This window comes from Cydia strobilella, chromosome 7 (assembly GCF_947568885.1).
Source record: "Cydia strobilella chromosome 7, ilCydStro3.1, whole genome shotgun sequence".
Classification (NCBI taxonomy): Eukaryota; Metazoa; Arthropoda; class Insecta; order Lepidoptera; family Tortricidae; genus Cydia; species Cydia strobilella.
In genome coordinates, this window is record NC_086047.1 from 9,763,652 (window position 1) to 9,781,638 (window position 17,987).

General features: G+C 40.2%; 1 protein-coding gene across 1 annotated transcript; it reads left to right on the forward strand.

The window, feature by feature from the left end:
* Positions 1 to 812: 812 nt before the first annotated feature.
* On the forward strand, positions 813 to 5,498 carry LOC134743122 (27 kDa glycoprotein-like). The gene is made up of 6 exons (XM_063676461.1): positions 813 to 937; positions 1,134 to 1,237; positions 1,937 to 2,049; positions 2,371 to 2,525; positions 2,891 to 2,997; positions 3,888 to 5,498. Exons 1-6 carry the CDS (start codon positions 886 to 888, stop codon positions 4,068 to 4,070), a joined length of 714 nt encoding a protein of 237 aa, XP_063532531.1. The 5' UTR covers positions 813 to 885; the 3' UTR covers positions 4,071 to 5,498.
* Positions 5,499 to 17,987: the final 12,489 nt, after the last annotated feature.

Here is a 17,987-nt window from a genome sequence, read left to right on the forward strand (position 1 = left end):
AATGACGAATACATAAAATAAAATAAATCAATCGTACGCTCTTGCACTAACGCGTAGTATAAAATGTGTAAGTAGTACATACAAGCTCGAAAGCCCTGGGCAAGTGGATCTGTACCTATACCTACCTAATACCTGCAGCGATAAATAGATTGTTTCGAATTTGTTTCCAATTCCTTTCTATTACATATTTAGACCACAAAGTTGATATAAAGGTAGAAGTAGGGTCACTAAAGACACTATGATCAATATCATCATTATTAATCATGTTACCTATTTAGTTAGGCACCACTGCTTGGGCCGGTTGTTCTAAAACCGCTCGAATGGCGGCCTGCGCTCTATTTTTAGAAGTAGCTATCTCTATCTACGTTGTTATAAAAAAAGTTACATATACCTAGGGCACAGAATAAGTAATATTTATAGTATTATGCCTAAGGGCCTTGCTATGATCACAATTGTTGGTAGAACGCCAATCGAAACGTACTATATGATATAATATTGAAAAAGACATGACTTTTCGTAGAATCTGTCACCCCAATACATTTTTGCTTTTTTTTACGTTTGTCGATATACGATTGCCATCTTAGCTAGTATACCCCCTGTAGGCCTGTACCCTACCAAAATAGTTATTGTATTATTATACCTATAATGTTTTACTTATACAAAAACATTTTCTCCTAAATTTATGCGAAGCAATGTATGTATCTCCTTATTGCTATTAAGTTAGTACCTATAAACTAAGAATTGGGCTAATATCCAAATGCCTGTATACGGAATGATAAAGCAACACAGGTACATTATACGCGTATAAGGACTACTCGGGACAGGACTACTCAGTTGCCATCTGTCTGCAGAAACGAATCACAGTCCGCTCAATTGTGCTTCACAATGATTTGGATACTTTCTCTACTTGTAGTTCTGATTCCTGTTTTAACTGTCGGTAAGTGATTCTATATTATATTTAATTCTTAAAAATAATTTGGTACCTATATCTTATGAGAATTAACAAGTGTCCTTAAGAATAAGTACGAAATCAAAGCAATCGACGGTCTTGTGATAAACAGTTTAGTACCAATTTAGTTATTGAATGATTGGATGTCGTCCTAGTTTGTAATTTGGAAACAACTGCTTTTCAGACGCGTGGGGGAAGTACAATGCCCTTGACCAGAAGCAAATAACGGAGTATGTGACCAAACTCTGTACGAAAAGTGGCGCTGAAGATAAAGTTCCACAAGTTCTGGTGAGATCTACTTAATTTTGAATTAAATGAGCGCAGTTTCTTTACCTGGAACTCGACAGTGACAAACCTCTCCTTGTATTATAAGAGTAGGTGACGTATTTGCTCAATGAGCGTATCTCAGAACTGATAACTGTATGGTAGACGTGTCCCTTTAACTCTCGCCTCGAATGATGGTCCCTGCGAGTTCCTACAAGACTGCTTTGGTTGGGCTAAATTTGAAAAATAACCAAAGAAATATGTTTTACCGTATTTTTATTACTTAAACGTTACATTTCTAAATACATTAATGTGCTATACTTCCAAAGAATGTCTACAAACATTTTACGTGACAGCTATATACTTATAGGGATCATCATTCGACACGAGAGGTAGGTATAAGTGGAGACCAAACCACGGTTAAATATACACGGATATATATTCTGAAGTTAAGAAGAGCATAAAGGATTTGCCAAGTCAGCGGTCAGGTCAAACTTCAACTTCAAAGGTTGCGGTCAATGTTGTTCATACATAGTGCGGGTTTGACCTGACCGCTGACCGCATAACGCATCCAGTGTGGCAAATCCTTAAAGGGACAAGTTCAGTAGTGAATAACAATTGGCCCTCTAAAATGATTTGTACCTAACTAAAGGGAAAATGGATGGATTGCGGCATTTAAATGTATATGTAATATTCAGTTAAAATCAGACGTACATCTTACAGGATGCAATCGAAAACTTCGAGAAATGTTCCGTAAGCCTGTTCAAGGACGAGGTCCTGTTGGAGGAGGTGGCGACCGCCATTCGCAGCAATGACCTCAATGGGGTCTTCAAAAAGTTAGTACTTTTATTTGATCTCTGCCTTAACAACCACGCCATTGTACTTCGTACCTAACTGCCCGCTCATCAAATTTGTAAAAGATCGGAGATCATCAATAAAATTCGTTACTTACTGCACTCTTGTGTTCATGCACTTATAGCTATATAAATTAACCCTCCTGTTTTAGCTTGGCCGCAGTGGAGTAAAAATGCATAGACTTCAAAGGAGTTATTAGATTTCACGATACAAATCTATCACACAAAGCCAAACTTTCGACAAGTCCGTTTTAACCATAATAACTTCATACCTACTGGTAGTAAGTTGTCGTTTGGTCACAGGTACTGCGCACGCACAGGGCGCTTGGCAGCGTGCACTTACTCTCTGATCGACAGCGTAGGGCTGTGCGTAGCCGGCGCCGACCTGCCCGCCGCGCACAACTTTATCGACCAGCTGCTCGGCTTCGTCTGCCACAACGACGGCGAGAGGATCGCACGTAAGTGTTGTCTACGGACTGTACAGAGTACTTTGGGGCACTAGCTGTGTCTAACTCTGTGTGCTCTTAGTGCCTATGTTGTTATAATTCTTACGAGAGTTCAAACAGAGTGTCGTTACAATTACTACCAATCCTGGTTTTACCTTACATATAATATCCCTTGTATTTACATACCCTCGGTAAACACCTCGTTCTTAAAAGTACTTATACCTAATGTAAATATCCATGGAGGCAACCGACACTTAATTTTCTATGACAGGTGGCCGGTGATTACGTGACGCTTTCTATAGGCAACAAAGTGTCAGATGCCTCGGCCCAAACCCGGGCCGTTCTAACGTGAGTCATCCTTTAATTCTTGTTTTCAGTGTTCATTCAAGAAGGCGGTCCTCAGTGCTTCCAGCAGAACGTGGGCGCCCTCAACGGCTGCACCGCGAAAGTGTTGAACGAGATCGACGGCGTGCAACCGGTTAAAGTAAGAAATACTCGGCCTAAATCGAACAATGCTTATAAGATGTCACAACGATACGATACCGATTTGTCAGTGTCAAAAGTGACGTTATTTTATTTTATCCGTCATTATACTTATTAGTATTCATCAAAATAAAACTTAGTGTCAGACCGAAACCGGTATTTTTTGCCGAAACCGAAGGTTCGGCTTTGTCCTAGTTTCGGCCGAAACATGATGTTTATACCGAAACCTGCCAAAACCGAGACCGAAGTTTTTGCCGGATACTACGGAAAATACAGTTTCAGCGCGGCCAAACGGTTCGGCAGTTTTTTGGTCGAAACCGAACCTGCGGCTGAAACATGATTTTTTATGCCGAAACCTGCCAAAACCGAAACTTCGGCCAGACACTACCGAAAATACAGTTTCCTCACGGCGGAATAGTTTGGGAGTTTTTTGGTCGAAACTTAACCTTCGGCTGAAACATTATTTTTAGGCTTCCGTACCCAAAGGGTAAAAACGGGACCCTATTACTAAGACTCCGCTGTCTGTCTGTTGAAATTTTCACAGATGATGTATTTCTGTTGCCGCTATAATAACAAATACTAAAAACAGAATAGAATAAATATTTAAGTGGGGCTCCCATACAACAAACGTGATTTTTTTGCCGTTTTTTGCGTAATGGTACGGAACCCTTCGTGCGCGAGTCCGACTCGCACTTGTTATTTTATATATTTTTTAAATTTTTTATTACGATTTGTGCACCAACGAACTGGCACACTTCGTAGTACCCGTAAGGCCTCTACGAAGTAATACATATATGCATATAAGTCAATGCGAGTGCCTACACCTATATAGTCTATCTCGCGGGCGAGACTGTCGCAACGCTCCTGTGTTAAGCCTATTGTATTCTTCAGGAACTCTGCACGAAGTTCGACGAGCTATCAAAATGCCTGGTGGAGACGGTGAGCAAGTGCTCGCCCGCCGCGCCGGCCGACATGATGCGCGCGCTGCTCGCGCAAGTGCGCCAGACCACGCCCTGCTCCGCCGACGACGATACCTTCCGCACCTACATGCGGTGGCTGCAGGACCAGCATTAAAATACTCGCCACGCCTCGGCTATGAAACGCATGCGCACGCGTGCACAAAACAATAACTCGTCGGCCACAGAACGCACGCTTGTGCGTGTCCGCTCAACTTTGACGCCGACCATCTTACATTGGTTAAAACAAATGTGTGACGTTCGTCGGCGTCGAGCGTATACGCTTGGAGCAAAGAGAATAGAGTGTATAGAGGGTTATTGTCATAGTAAATTTTGTAGTACCAGTAAACTTACTGCCATATTTCGAAGCAGGATTAACTAAAACTAAAAATGAATAAAATATTTAAAAAATATATACATATACAGGGTGACCTTAGCCATTGGATGAACCCTGAAATCCCACGTAGGGTTATTTCTCAGGAATGCTCTAACGCTAATCTTTTTTTAATACAGAACAAAAGATAAAAAAATTAAATTTCAAACAAAAATTAATTCCAATGATCGACAACAAAAAGAAACGTACTGTATTAATCATTGGCAGTGTTTTTGACAACTTGTTCGAAAATGTGCGGCAATGATGACATTTGTCAAGTCAGAAGAATCTTATTAATGTCATAAATAAAAAAGATAATCAATAAGGTCGAAGAAGGTTTCATACTATTTATTACCTCAGGCTGCTCCAAAGTAAAAATCGTAATTTGTTAATTTCTTCGTAACCGCTGCACCGGCTGTTATGATACTTGGTATTACTGATTCTAAATACCCTAATGCATTTGTACATTTCGGCTTTGTCCAATGGCTAAGGACACCCTGTATATATTAAATGATTTTTTTTAGTTTAAAATGTGTTTAATTTTTTTTAGAACGCCTTATGTCTTTAACCCATGTTCTTTCACTGATATGTGTTAAAATTGTTAAATATCAAACGGTGTCGCCATCTACACGAGTATAGGCCAAAGGTATGGCGTAGGGTGGTCCATGTTTGTATGGAATAAAAACAAAATATTTGCACTCTTTTCTTTCCATAGGGCTAAGCATGGATATCAGGAGTCGTAGCACGGTACGCTTATCACCATGCCTGTCACGTTCTAACAAGTATGTGAGTGCGAAAGTGACGGACTTAGTGATAGGGGAAACCATGCTGCGCGGGCTGGAGTATTAAGTAACTGACTCGTTAGCTGTTAGTGATTAAGTAGGTAGTACAATTTGACATGCCTAGTTATTAAATCACATTTACAATCGGGTCTATCGCGAATTTATTTTGTTACCCCGAAAGTTTTAAATGTTATATATGCTTAGTTATTCTAGTTATGCCTATTATCTGAGAATTGTGTATTTTTATTTATTTAGTGAATTACATAAACACATATATATACCTCGTATCGTATCAGGATCCAAAACTCTTGTGTTGAATTTTCTTTTCCCCTCACTACCTCGGAAAGCCGTCTTTTATCGTTTAAAACAAGCGGGGAAAAACGCATTTTGTCTACTAGTGGGGCAAGTAATTTGACCTTGGATGGACCGTGTTTAAGTAGCTTTTGACAGGATAACAAATCGTAAAACGCTCATAGTAATGGTTCGTTCGATATTAATTATCTTTAAATAAATGGTTTGAGAAATTAATAAAAAATACCAAATTTAGCCTTATTTAATGATTTTCATAAACACAACCTTATCATAAACCTTAAATTCCATAAGAAACATTTGTTTTTTAAATGATGTTGAATGTAATTCTAAACGCACAATTTGATTCGATGCAATTTCAAAACGCATCGTCAGAAATGTCAACATTGTCAACAAAACTTTTCTCACTGACTCCGACACTCATAATAATGGTTCGTTCGATATTAATTATCTTTAAATAAATGGTTTGAGAAATTAATAAAAAATACCAAATTTAGCTTTATTTAATGATTTTAAGTCATAAACCTTAAATTCCATAAGAAACATTTGTTTTTTAAATGATGTTGAATGTAATTCTAACCGCACAATTTGATTCGATGCAATTTCAAAACGCATCGTCAGAAATGTCAACATTGTCAACAAAACTTTTCTCACCGACTCCGACACGTAAAAATACACAACTTCTAGAGTTTTCTGTTATATTATCGTAAAAAAATTAGTGATTCCAGTGATGAAGATGATCTAACGCCTGTGGATGTTGCACTTTCCTCGCTATAGTGAGGGGAAAAGTTTTGTGTTACACACGGGTGCAAATGTATTTTACTTCTCGCATGTTGAAACACTCGCTACGCTTAGGATTCAATTATAGAACCACTCGCTTCGCTCGTGGTTCAACTATAGAATCCTTTCGCTTATACGTGTTTCAATTCCACACTCGCGGGTAAAATACAACTTTGCACCCTTGCAAATAACTATTATCATCGACCTACCTGCGAGACGGCTATATACCGCGAAAATCGAAAAAAAAAGGAATTTAATTCATGACTGGTCATCTTAATGGCTCTTGCGACATTCGAGTGACATGAGGCCATAGACCTAGCATTACATAGAATAGCTATACGCGTGCGCCCGTGAGGGACAAAACATACGCAATGCGACAATATGATTGGTCGAGTAGATTTGTAGCCCACCAGAAACCATAGGTACTAAACTTACGGTGGGGAATTAAAAAAAAGTGAGACTGTGACAAGGACAAACAATAACAGCGCTTTCTCTGTACTCCTACTGAAAGATACATAAGACTATCCCGTTCGGTCATTTCCCCCCAACCCTCATGACCGATCCAGTTATTGAAAATTGAAATTGAAAATATTTATTTAAGGCACGAACAGAACCCATATAGTGTTATACTAGATTCGAATTTTACAATACATCACTGATTTCGAAGACAACGACCCTAGCGATAGCTGTAGTTCTAAGTCCGTCTCAGCTAGGGTTGCCCCGTACGCTGTGACAGGGGACATGTACCCGTTTAAAGAGCTTACCGTCTTGGTGTCCCGACAATAAGAAAATTGTCCTAATGTGAAAGTATTAGAAAATGTCAGTTTTTTTAAGGACTGTATTGTGTATTCGTCATATTCATATTCGCACAACTTACGGTTTCGCACAACGTTAATAAGAACGTTAGAAAATAAAAAAATAACATTTAATATTTAACAGGTTATAAATCTAAAAGTTTTACATACGTTAATGGTAGGTACCTCGGTTTTAAATTTTCTTGGTGCTGCGATTCTATTGACCGCCGAAAACGAAAACAGCTAACTTCATAATATCGCCTAGTCAGAACAAAATTTGAACAAATTTCTAGGAGGATGATGAAGTTAGACCTACCTATGGTGTGTGTTGTCGAGTTACTATGAGCCTCCCATTTTTCCCCTAGGAGGTAGGAGTACATAACGGATAAAAGGTTAGTTTCTACTAGTTAGTATATTAATTCGTGGGTTGATTATCGAACGATTGAAGTTCTTACGTTCAACTTGGAACACTCAGCTGGCTAGGGGCACGTCCCGGCATTTCGATGTTTTTAAGTTGAACTATCAGAGGAAAGTTTAATCGACTTAAGTAAATTTGTTCTAACTTAAATGAAATTGGGTAAACGTGTAGTTCAGGGCATTATATTTTAGTCATTAAATTATGAGCAGGCTCGATCAAAAAGCTATTTGTGAGGGGTCTTGCTATTCTGGTCATCTTATTTCGAAGAAAGTATGGTCGAGTTTGATGGCATCAAATGAAAGTGCTCGGTTTACACATTTAAAATATTGTTTTTACACTTACGATTAAAAAAAATTGCAAGATAAAAACGAAATAAAATAAACAATTTTTTTCATACTGCAACTCGTTTGCGGTTTTTAATTGCCAATTCAAACTAAAGTTTGTAACAATTGACTTAAATTATGCATTTTTATAAATACTATAAACGAAAACTATCTTCCTCAACCGAATAATCAGTGGATATACCCACAATTACCTATTAACGCACGACTGTGCCGGGGTCAAAAAGTTATCATCCATCAGTATGAAAACCATTCAACTCGTTCGTGAGACACCGATAAGTAGATTTATTTCTTAACAAATAATATTTTACTAATACCATATCATTACATTCATCATAAAATATTAAAGATTTTAAGTTAATTTTAAAGAACTTTAATAATTTATAACATTGTGCCGCCTTCCTGCAAACTTTTTGATTCTGAGCGCTGGTCCTGGCGTGGTAGCTCCTCCGTGCTTCGTATACAGGATATCTGACGGCAGCATTCTTAGTACAAATCTCTCTTCTACGGGTTTTTCAGGATAAATACCCATAAAGGTATTTAATGGTGTCGTCTTCTCGTATGGTACGCTACCTGGCTCGTCGGGCAACGCGTCTCTGCCGTCGAGTCCCGTGGGGGCGCTAGAAGCTATATCTCCCAGCACGAACACAGCCAAAACATATATCACAGCCACTTTGGTTACACACGTTCTAAACGACCTCATTTTATATTATTTATTTAACGATGACACAATTTACTCTGCTGCTAGCTTGAGACACGAGATCCCAGACAGTCCGTTTATATTTATATGCGTAGTGTCGGACGGATTTACTAATAATATGTAAGTATATTACATTACGTCCGTATTTGTTATTAATTAGCTCTTATCATTCGTCCAAACCGTGACGGGCGTATATATTAAGACGTAGTAGGCAAGTGCGATTGGCAAAACAGAACAATTCTTGGAAAAGGAGAATGTGCTCAGGGATAAAGAAATGATGAAATTTTTCCAAAGTCGATGTAACAAGAGGTGCTTAGCCAAGGTGCCAATCGTATACGCTCCGTAGCGAACGATACGGTACACCGTACCGTACCTTTGTAAGGAACGCAGTACTCTAGAGTTTGTAAACCGTCTTCGTCGCAGTGTTAGAATCAGGATCCGACCTCGGCCCTCCTGCATCATCGGTCTTCGGCGTCGCAGTGTTAGTCATCAGGATCCGACCTAGCTCTCCTGCAGTTCGGTCTTCGGCGTCGCAGTGTTAGTCATCACATTAGGATCCGACCTCGGCCCTTCTGCAGCTCGGTCTTCAGCTTCGCGTAATCGAAATCACGATTTCAAGGGAGCTTTTCCTTCTCTAGCTCTTATAATACATTTTAGTTTTGTACATCGCGCTTAACGCAAATTTTGGCCATATAAAAAACACACCTAATATTTTCATAGTTTCGTCATGTCTGTCAGTCCTTCTGTTCATCCTCGGCTTTGCTCAGTGATCATTAGTATGTATAGACATACGAGTATCAATCCACCGACACAACCGTCAAATAAAAAAAAATAAAGGTGGCTCCCGTTGGTATACGTTCAGTTCAATAGCTCCATTTCACACTAAGAGTACACTAGTATGCAATTAAGCTGTTGTGATAGTTTTAAAGCGCTGAACCGATTGTGATGACTAATGAAATGTCCGGGCTCGGACCGTTGTAGCATGAGTCATCCTTTAGCCAGATAAATAACCATCGTCAACCTGGAATAGGTATTAGCCAGAAAAGTAGTACCTACCTATCAAGAAATAGTATATTGTTAAACAAGGGAACAATGAGTGCCTTTCATCATTCATTTCTGCAGAGGTAGTTTTGTATAAGTTTTATAGCATTTCTTGAGGGTGAGGGGCATTAACCATTTAGATAAAATTATCGTTATTTATGGAATGGGAAGTTAAATATCTGAATGGAAATTGTATAAAAAATCCATTTAAAACCAATTTTCAATTGCTTATCGTAAAAAAAATAAAAAATCGTATTTGGAAAGTAAAATGCTCTAGTGCAGAAACGTATCACTTTCTGCACACTTTTTAGAACAACAATGACCCTCTTTCAGAGGTTAAGAAATACAAAGTTACCTACACACCTCCAAAATATTAAACCAGCTGAATCTAAAACATGCACGTCGATAACCTGCAGTCAGATGGAGGTCAAAGGAAAATATCATTTTGGGTAAGCATTCAATTGGCAACTGGAAATATGTTTGTTTAAAAAATTTGTTGTTTTGGTAAAAAATTGCTAATACTTATTATTTTCGTTTGATATCGAAATAATCAATTAAGTGTATCTTTGTAAGAATAATGGTGTTCCGGATATTTGGGAGGCGTGTGCGGAGCCGAAGCTGACACGTAGAGCCCCTTTTGACACTTTAATAAGATCTAACTTACGTTTAGACATCTACCTTCGAAAACGCAGCTCCACTGGACAGCCGGCTACGGCAAGTCGCAGGCAGAGAAACGTATCTTTGACGTCGACTATACCAAGTATTAATAGTTATTTGTGCAACAAGAGAGGAAAGTTGGTTTTTCTTGCGTTTATTTTGAGTCCCGACAAAGTGAAAGATTCTATAATTGAATCACGAGCGAAGCGAGTGATTCTAAGGTAGAATCTTGAGCGTAGCGAGGGACTCAAAAACACGAGATGTAAAATAACTTTGCTCTCGTGTTGCACACATAATTTTTCACCTCAGTAGTGAGAACATATTAAAGGTAAAAATGTATTTGGAATTACACAGAATAAACAAAAAAAAAGGTATTATAATATGTACCATACGATACGATACGATACGATACGACACGACACGACACGACACGACACCGGACCGGACCGGACCGGACCGTACCGGACCGTACCGTACCGTACCGTACCGTACCGTACCGTACCGTGCCGTGCCGTGCCGTGCCGTGCCGTACCATACCGTACCGTACCGTACCCTACCATACCATAAAAAAATGTAATAAAAGTTAGAAGTTCATGGCCTTCACTAAATTAAAAAGCTACATTGTTTCACTCCCTGGAGTGAGGAAAGTCGCACTTTCCTCACTCCAGGGAGTGACGAAAGTAGGCTTGTTCGAGCTACTGAGGTGAAAAATATAATTCAAATCTTCTGAAAAAACTACTAGAACTATTTTATCATGAAGTGGGTAAACGCAGAGAAATAGGTATTCATATGCGCAAGAGAGCAACCTCAGCAGCGCGGCGGGTGCGCGCCAGCGGCAGCGCCCTGCTGGCAGTCGTCGCCGACAGGCTTGACGGTCCATTTATGGGACACTGGTTGTCATTGCATGAACCAGTGTCCCATAACTGGGCTAAATGACGTAGGGTATATACTTAGTTAAGTTATATTTTAGTAATCATTGTTGACATTCTTCTTCTTAATTTTGCTTTTATTATTATTTTATTATTATTTTGTGTCGTCATGTGCTTGTATTATGGGCTAAAAGCCTGAAATAAACGATATTTTATTTTTTTATTTATATTCCTAAGCTTAGCTGAGAAGCAGAATGTAATAATATAGAGATACAGCTCATACAGCTTCTCAGAGCAGTGAACGCAATCTAAGCCAATCATAGTTTATTTAGGTGAAAATAGCGCAATAATTTTCTAGCTAAGATTGGTGATCATTAATTATATTTAGTGTTTAAATACAATAGAATTTGAAGTGCAGTCGTGACTAAAACAACTGGAACTAAGTAGACAGTGTAATTTTAGACTGTATTTTTTTGGTGTTTACTATATTTTATGGTAAGAGAGCTTAGGGTAGGTGTCACAGTATTTTTAATGGTAATTATAGATTATAACGCCAAAACAAATTACGTCCCCCCCCCCCCCAAACTTAAGAGCCCGGTTACGATTTTAGTCGCAAAAATGTAAAGTTGATAGATTTCTTCTGTGAAATTGTACACCTTTTGTTACCTAATTGAAATAACAAGTACTGGTTTCTATTAGCACGACTTCTTATCTCTAGGTTTATCAGATCATTTTTTTGAAAAAAGGCTTACTAAATTAGTAATGAATTTTTTTCTGATGGACGTTTAGGTAAACGCGTGTAAAGCACTGACTTTGATGCTCTTATTTGTAAATTTCGTAAAGTTTGGACTGCTAAAAATGGTAAATTTGTATAACACATATTCTGTACTCTAGGTTTATCAGATTACATTGTTGTTATATGACTTAGAGTTCGAGGAAATGAAAGTTAAACGAATTCAATTTTCTCCAGAAATGACCTCAAAACAAGTGACAATTTCTCCGAAAATCTACTTATTTTCGACGTAGATTGCATACTCAAATAATCTGCAATGTTTACTTAAACTGTTGCTGTACTTCATTTTATTTAAATTGCAACTTTTATTTTCTGACGATTTTTTAAAAACTTCCCCTTTTTCTGGTATAACATCGGTGACACGCGCCCGCGGCCTCAGTCCCGCGCGGGAGCTGGTAGAGGCAGGACGTTTGTTGATCGGCTCCGCACGTTGCATCGACGACGACGAAGTTATTTATCATTGTGTGCGTCGCTCGCCGTGTAAAAAGTTATATTTGTTTGCGTGTTTGGCTGTACTGTGTGCGTGTAAACTGCGACCAGAAACTTTAATCCTTGGGTTGTAAGTACTTGTTTATTAACCGCCTTCAAAAAAAAGGAGGTTCTCAGTTTGACCCGTATGTTTGTATGTATATGTATGTATGTATGTTTGTTCGCGATTATCTCGCATTTGGCTGAACCGATTTTGATGCGGTTTTTAGAAAAGTGTTTGTTACATTCTGGAGAAGGTTTTAATATACATAGAGCTGAGCTTATGCTGAACCCTGGCTGTACCTAGTGGAACGCAGGTTTAGTGCAACATAGGCACACGCTGTTTTGGTCTGTCTTGATGAGCAATTAGGAGAGCAGTACCCAAGATGGAGCTGATGCTGAACCCTGGCTGTACCTAGTGGAAATCAGGTTTCGTGCAACATAGGCACACGCTGTTTTGGTCTTCCGACACGTCTTGATGAGCACATGGGAGAGCAGTACCCAAGATAGAGCTGATGCTGAACCCTGGCTGTACCTAATGGAACGCAGGTTTGGTGCAACATAGGCACACGCTGTTTTGGTCTTCCGACACGTCTTGATGAGCAATTAGGAGAGCAGTACCCAAGATGGAGCTGATGCTGAACCCTGGCTGTACCTAGTGGAAATCAGGTTTCGTGCAACATAGGCACACGCTGTTTTGGTTATTCGACACGTCTTGATGAGCAATTAGGAGAGCAGTACCCAAGATGGAGCTGATGCTGAACCCTGGCTGTACCTAGTGGAAATCAGGTTTCGTGCAACATAGGCACACGCTGTTTTGGTTATTCGACACGTCTTGATGAGCAATTAGGAGAGCAGTACCCAAGATGGAGCTGATGCTGAACCCTGGCTGTACCTAGTGGAACGCAGGTATGGTGCAACATAGGCACACGCTGTTTTGGTCTTCCGACACGTCTTGATGAGCAATTAGGAGAGCAGTACCCAAGATGGAGCTGATGCTGAACCCTGGCTGTACCTAGTGGAAATCAGGTTTCGTGCAACATAGGCACACGCTGTTTTGGTTATTCGACACGTCTTGATGAGCAATTAGGAGAGCAGTACCCAAGATGGAGCTGATGCTGAACCCTGGCTGTACCTAGTGGAAATCAGGTTTCGTGCAACATAGGCACACGCTGTTTTGGTTATTCGACACGTCTTGATGAGCAATTAGGAGAGCAGTACCCAAGATGGAGCTGATGCTGAACCCTGGCTGTACCTAGTGGAACGCAGGTATGGTGCAACATAGGCACACGCTGTTTTGGTCTTCCGACACGTCTTGATGAGCAATTAGGAGAGCAGTACCCAAGATGGAGCTGATGCTGAACCCTGGCTGTACCTAGTGGAAATCAGGTTTCGTGCAACATAGGCACACGCTGTTTTGGTCTTCCGACACGTCTTGATGAGCAATTAGGAGAGCAGTACCCAAGATGGAACTGATGCTGAACCCTGGCTGTACCTAGTGGAAATCAGGTTTCGTGCAACATAGGCACACGCTGTTTTGGTCTGTCTTGATGAGCAATTAGGAGAGCAGTACCCAAGATGGAGCTGATGCTGAACCCTGGCTGTACCTAGTGGAAATCAGGTTTCGTGCAACATAGGCACACGCTGTTTTGGTCTTCCGACACGTCTTGATGAGCACATGGGAGAGCAGTACCCAAGATAGAGCTGATGCTGAACCCTGGCTGTACCTAATGGAACGCAGGTTTGGTGCAACATAGGCACACGCTGTTTTGGTCTTCCGACACGTCTTGATGAGCAATTAGGAGAGCAGTACCCAAGATGGAGCTGATGCTGAACCCTGGCTGTACCTAGTGGAAATCAGGTTTCGTGCAACATAGGCACACGCTGTTTTGGTTATTCGACACGTCTTGATGAGCAATTAGGAGAGCAGTACCCAAGATGGAGCTGATGCTGAACCCTGGCTGTACCTAGTGGAACTCAGGTTTCGTGCAACATAGGCACACGCTGTTTTGGTCCTCCGACACGTCTTGATGAACACTTGGGAGAGCAGTACCCAAGATAGAGCTGATGCTGAACCCTGGCTGTACCTAGTGGAACTCAGGTTTGGTGCAATATAGGCACACGCTGTTTTGGTCTTCTGACACGTCTTGATGAGCAAATGGGAGAGCAGTACCCAAGATAGAGCTGATGATGAACCCTGGCTGTACTTAGTGGAACTCAGGTTCATTTATTGTTATCAGAACTTCCACCCCCTTTTAACCCCCAGTACCTACTGCATGTTAAACGTGTGGTAGCTCTGGTCAGGTGCCTGCTTCATCTGGCAGCCCTCCAGGTGTTCCAGGTCTTGAAGAACTTAACCTGCCTACAGCATACTCTACCAACTTCAGATTAAAAGAGTTTTACCCCTGATCCGATGCGTCCAGCAGCACTCCAGGTGTTCCAGGTTTTGAGCTGTCTCCGTCATACACTACCCACAACACGTTGAGCGAGTGTTACCCACCCTTTGCCCTTGACCCTTTGCACTCAGCAGCACTCCAGGTGTTTCAGATCTGGAGCTTTCCCCATCATACACTACCAGCGGCACGTTGAGCGAGTGTTACCCGTTACCCCTGACCCTTTGTACCCAGCAGCACTCCAGGTGTTCCAGGTCTGGAGCTTTCCCTATCATACACTACCAGCAGCACGTTGAGCGAGTGTTACCCCTGACTCTTTGCACCCAGAAGCATTCCAGGTGTTCCAGGTCTTGAGCTGTATCCATCGTACACTACACACTACCAGCGGCATGTTGAGCGAGTGTTACCCCTGACCCTTTGCACCCAGCAGTACTTCAGGTGTTCCAGGTCTTGAGTTTTCCCCATCATACTCTACCAGCGGCACGTTGAGCGAGTGTTACCCCTGACCCTTTGCACCCAGAAGCACCCCAGGTGTTCCAGGTCTTGAGCAGTATTCATCGTACAACCAACCACACGTTGAGCGAGTGTTAGAAGAGTGGAGAAGAGAAGAGGATGACTTTGGAAATAAAAATTATTATCACCCTTCCCAACGATTAAGACTATCTCCATAATATCAAATTCCATCCAAATCGGTTTTATTGGATCCCATTCCATTACCCCCCCCCCCCCCCCCCCCCCCGTTTCTGGGGTAAAACCTATCCTATGTCCTTCCCCAGGACTCAAACTATGTCCACACCTCATTTCATCTTAATCGGTTCAGCGTTTATTGATTCCCCATACAAATTTCCACCCCCTTAAAGGGTGAGTTCTTGAATAAAAAGTATTCTATGTCCTTCCCCGGGATTCAAACTATCTGTATACCAAATTTCAACAAAAGGCTAGTTTCCCCTCTGGGTTGGAACGTTGGAAAGTCAGATCGCAGTCGCTTTCGTAAAACCTAGTGCCTAAGCCAATTCTTGGGATTAGTTGCCAAGCGGACCCCAGCAGACTTCCATGAGCCGTGGCAAAAAGGCTGGGATAACGCGAGTAAGATGATTATATATATATATATAAGATATTGCCTTAGTGCAAATCATTATCATCATGCTATATAATTTGTATGTATTATATGAATACATAGGTAAATTGTTAAGAGTAATAAACGATTATATCAAATTTACCGAAAGTTTTATAACCTAATTAAAGTTATAAAGTGACGCATAATGTTGCGAAAGTATCAATATTGTTTAGGCGGTCGCGTTATTTCAAGCAGCGGCCGGCGTTCGGTTACTGTGTAAAAGTCGTATCTTCGCGCGTTTTCAAATCGACTACGGGCTCTTAAAAAAAATAAGAAAAAAATCGTGAACGTAAAGCTTTTCAAGGAAAACTATAGCGAACATGGAATTCATGGAACACATCGATTGAGCCGTTTTTGAATTTGCAAAAAGTCTATTTTGACGGACGGGTAGCTACGGACTGAGCAAGGCCCGACATGTTCTTGGCCGGTTTTTTTACTTTAATAGAAAAATAAGAAGTACTAAGAATACCCATGATGCAACTTTGTATTTCATCTGCATACGTTTTAGATAAATGCAGAATTGAATAATCCAATAAAAAAAACCGGCTAAGTGCGAGTCGGACTCCATTTACCATTACGCAAAAAACGGTCAAAAAATCACGTTTGTTGTATGGTACACTTTAATATTTATTTTATTCTGTTTTTAGTATTTGTTGTTATAGCGGCAACAGAAATACATCATCTGTGAAAATTTCAACTGTCTAGCTATCACGGTTCATGAGATACAGCCTGGTGACAGACGAACAGACAGCGGCGAAGTCTTAATAATAAGGTCCCGTTTTTACCCTTTGGGTACGGAACCCTAAAAATGATGTTCTCTTAAAAACATATATACCTATAAACATAACCATGTCAAGATATTACATGCAGCTATCAGAAAGCGACGTCGGGTCACCGTCAGATCACAATACAGTCGTTATGCTGCCGTCGATTTGGGGGTGTATTCTTAACGGAGGTGATAATGGTAATGATAAATACCTCAGACAGTATGAATACAACTAACTATCTTAGATTAGTATAATTCTTGGAATATTTAGAGGCTATTTGAGCTTTTTAATAAGTATCGTTAGATTTTTTAATTGTAGTAAAAGCTCTTACAAGTAAGCTAACAATCGGACACCTTAAAACATTCCTAGTACTGTAGGTACTTCATAACTAGGTACATGCGTATGAAAAACTTTAACGCTTTCAAAACATGGATCTGTTTGTATTACCGTGTAACATTTATTAATTACTTACTTACTGCTGTGGCGCGACGACCCGAAGTGGATCTTGGCATCCGACACCAAAGGCCGCCATGCTACTTCGTCCAAAGCCGTTTCTGTCCAGTCGACGGCGCCGAGTTCGATAACATTTATTAATTAGATTAGATTTTTTTTTTTAAATTAAAAACTTTATTTATATACAAGAATTAGGCATGTTATAAGGTTTAAGGATTATAAGGTTTTTGTATGCTCCACAAATCTAAAGATTTCGTGTGAGTAGAGAGCATTGAGAAAATAAAAGTAAATAAACAAAATGTGTATGTACAGTCACCATCTCATCTCACCTTTATTGCCTACCATAAAAATATGGATATGTCCTTATATTTTTTGGCCGTCACTATTTATTTGATGCTGACTGTACAATAAGCTATTACACGCTAATGTCGCTAAAATGTAAATACCCAGGCTGATGATTATTCAGTTATGGATGGTTTATCTATGGTGTATTTGATTTGCAAGTAGTGTCCGCGCGCGAATTCCGTGCACGGCTGAGGAATGTTAGGAATGTTGGGCGTGAATGCACGGAATTGGCGCGCGGACAGTGTGTAGATTGGCAACTGTATCGCATGTTAATACTTATGCGTTTCTGTTAATGTTTAGTTGCTATAGTTGGATATGGCAGAAGAGGCATCAAGATCTTGGGGCCAATTCGAACGTACATTTTGATAGGGGCGGCGACCCTCGCTCTGGTTCTTTCCTCGTCCAAAAGATATCCCTGGCCATTCAGCGAGGTAATGCCGCCAGTATTTTTGGCACATTGGTCCGGGGGATAATCAGTGGGGGGTAATATTGTATTTGTTGTAATTTAGTTTTACTTTTTTGCATTAATTATTTTTATTAATAAAGTTTTTTGATATCTAAATTATATCATTTAGTTATAATTTGTGTGTAGCTTTTACTGGTACTTGTCCGTTTATTTATTGTAAATATTGTAA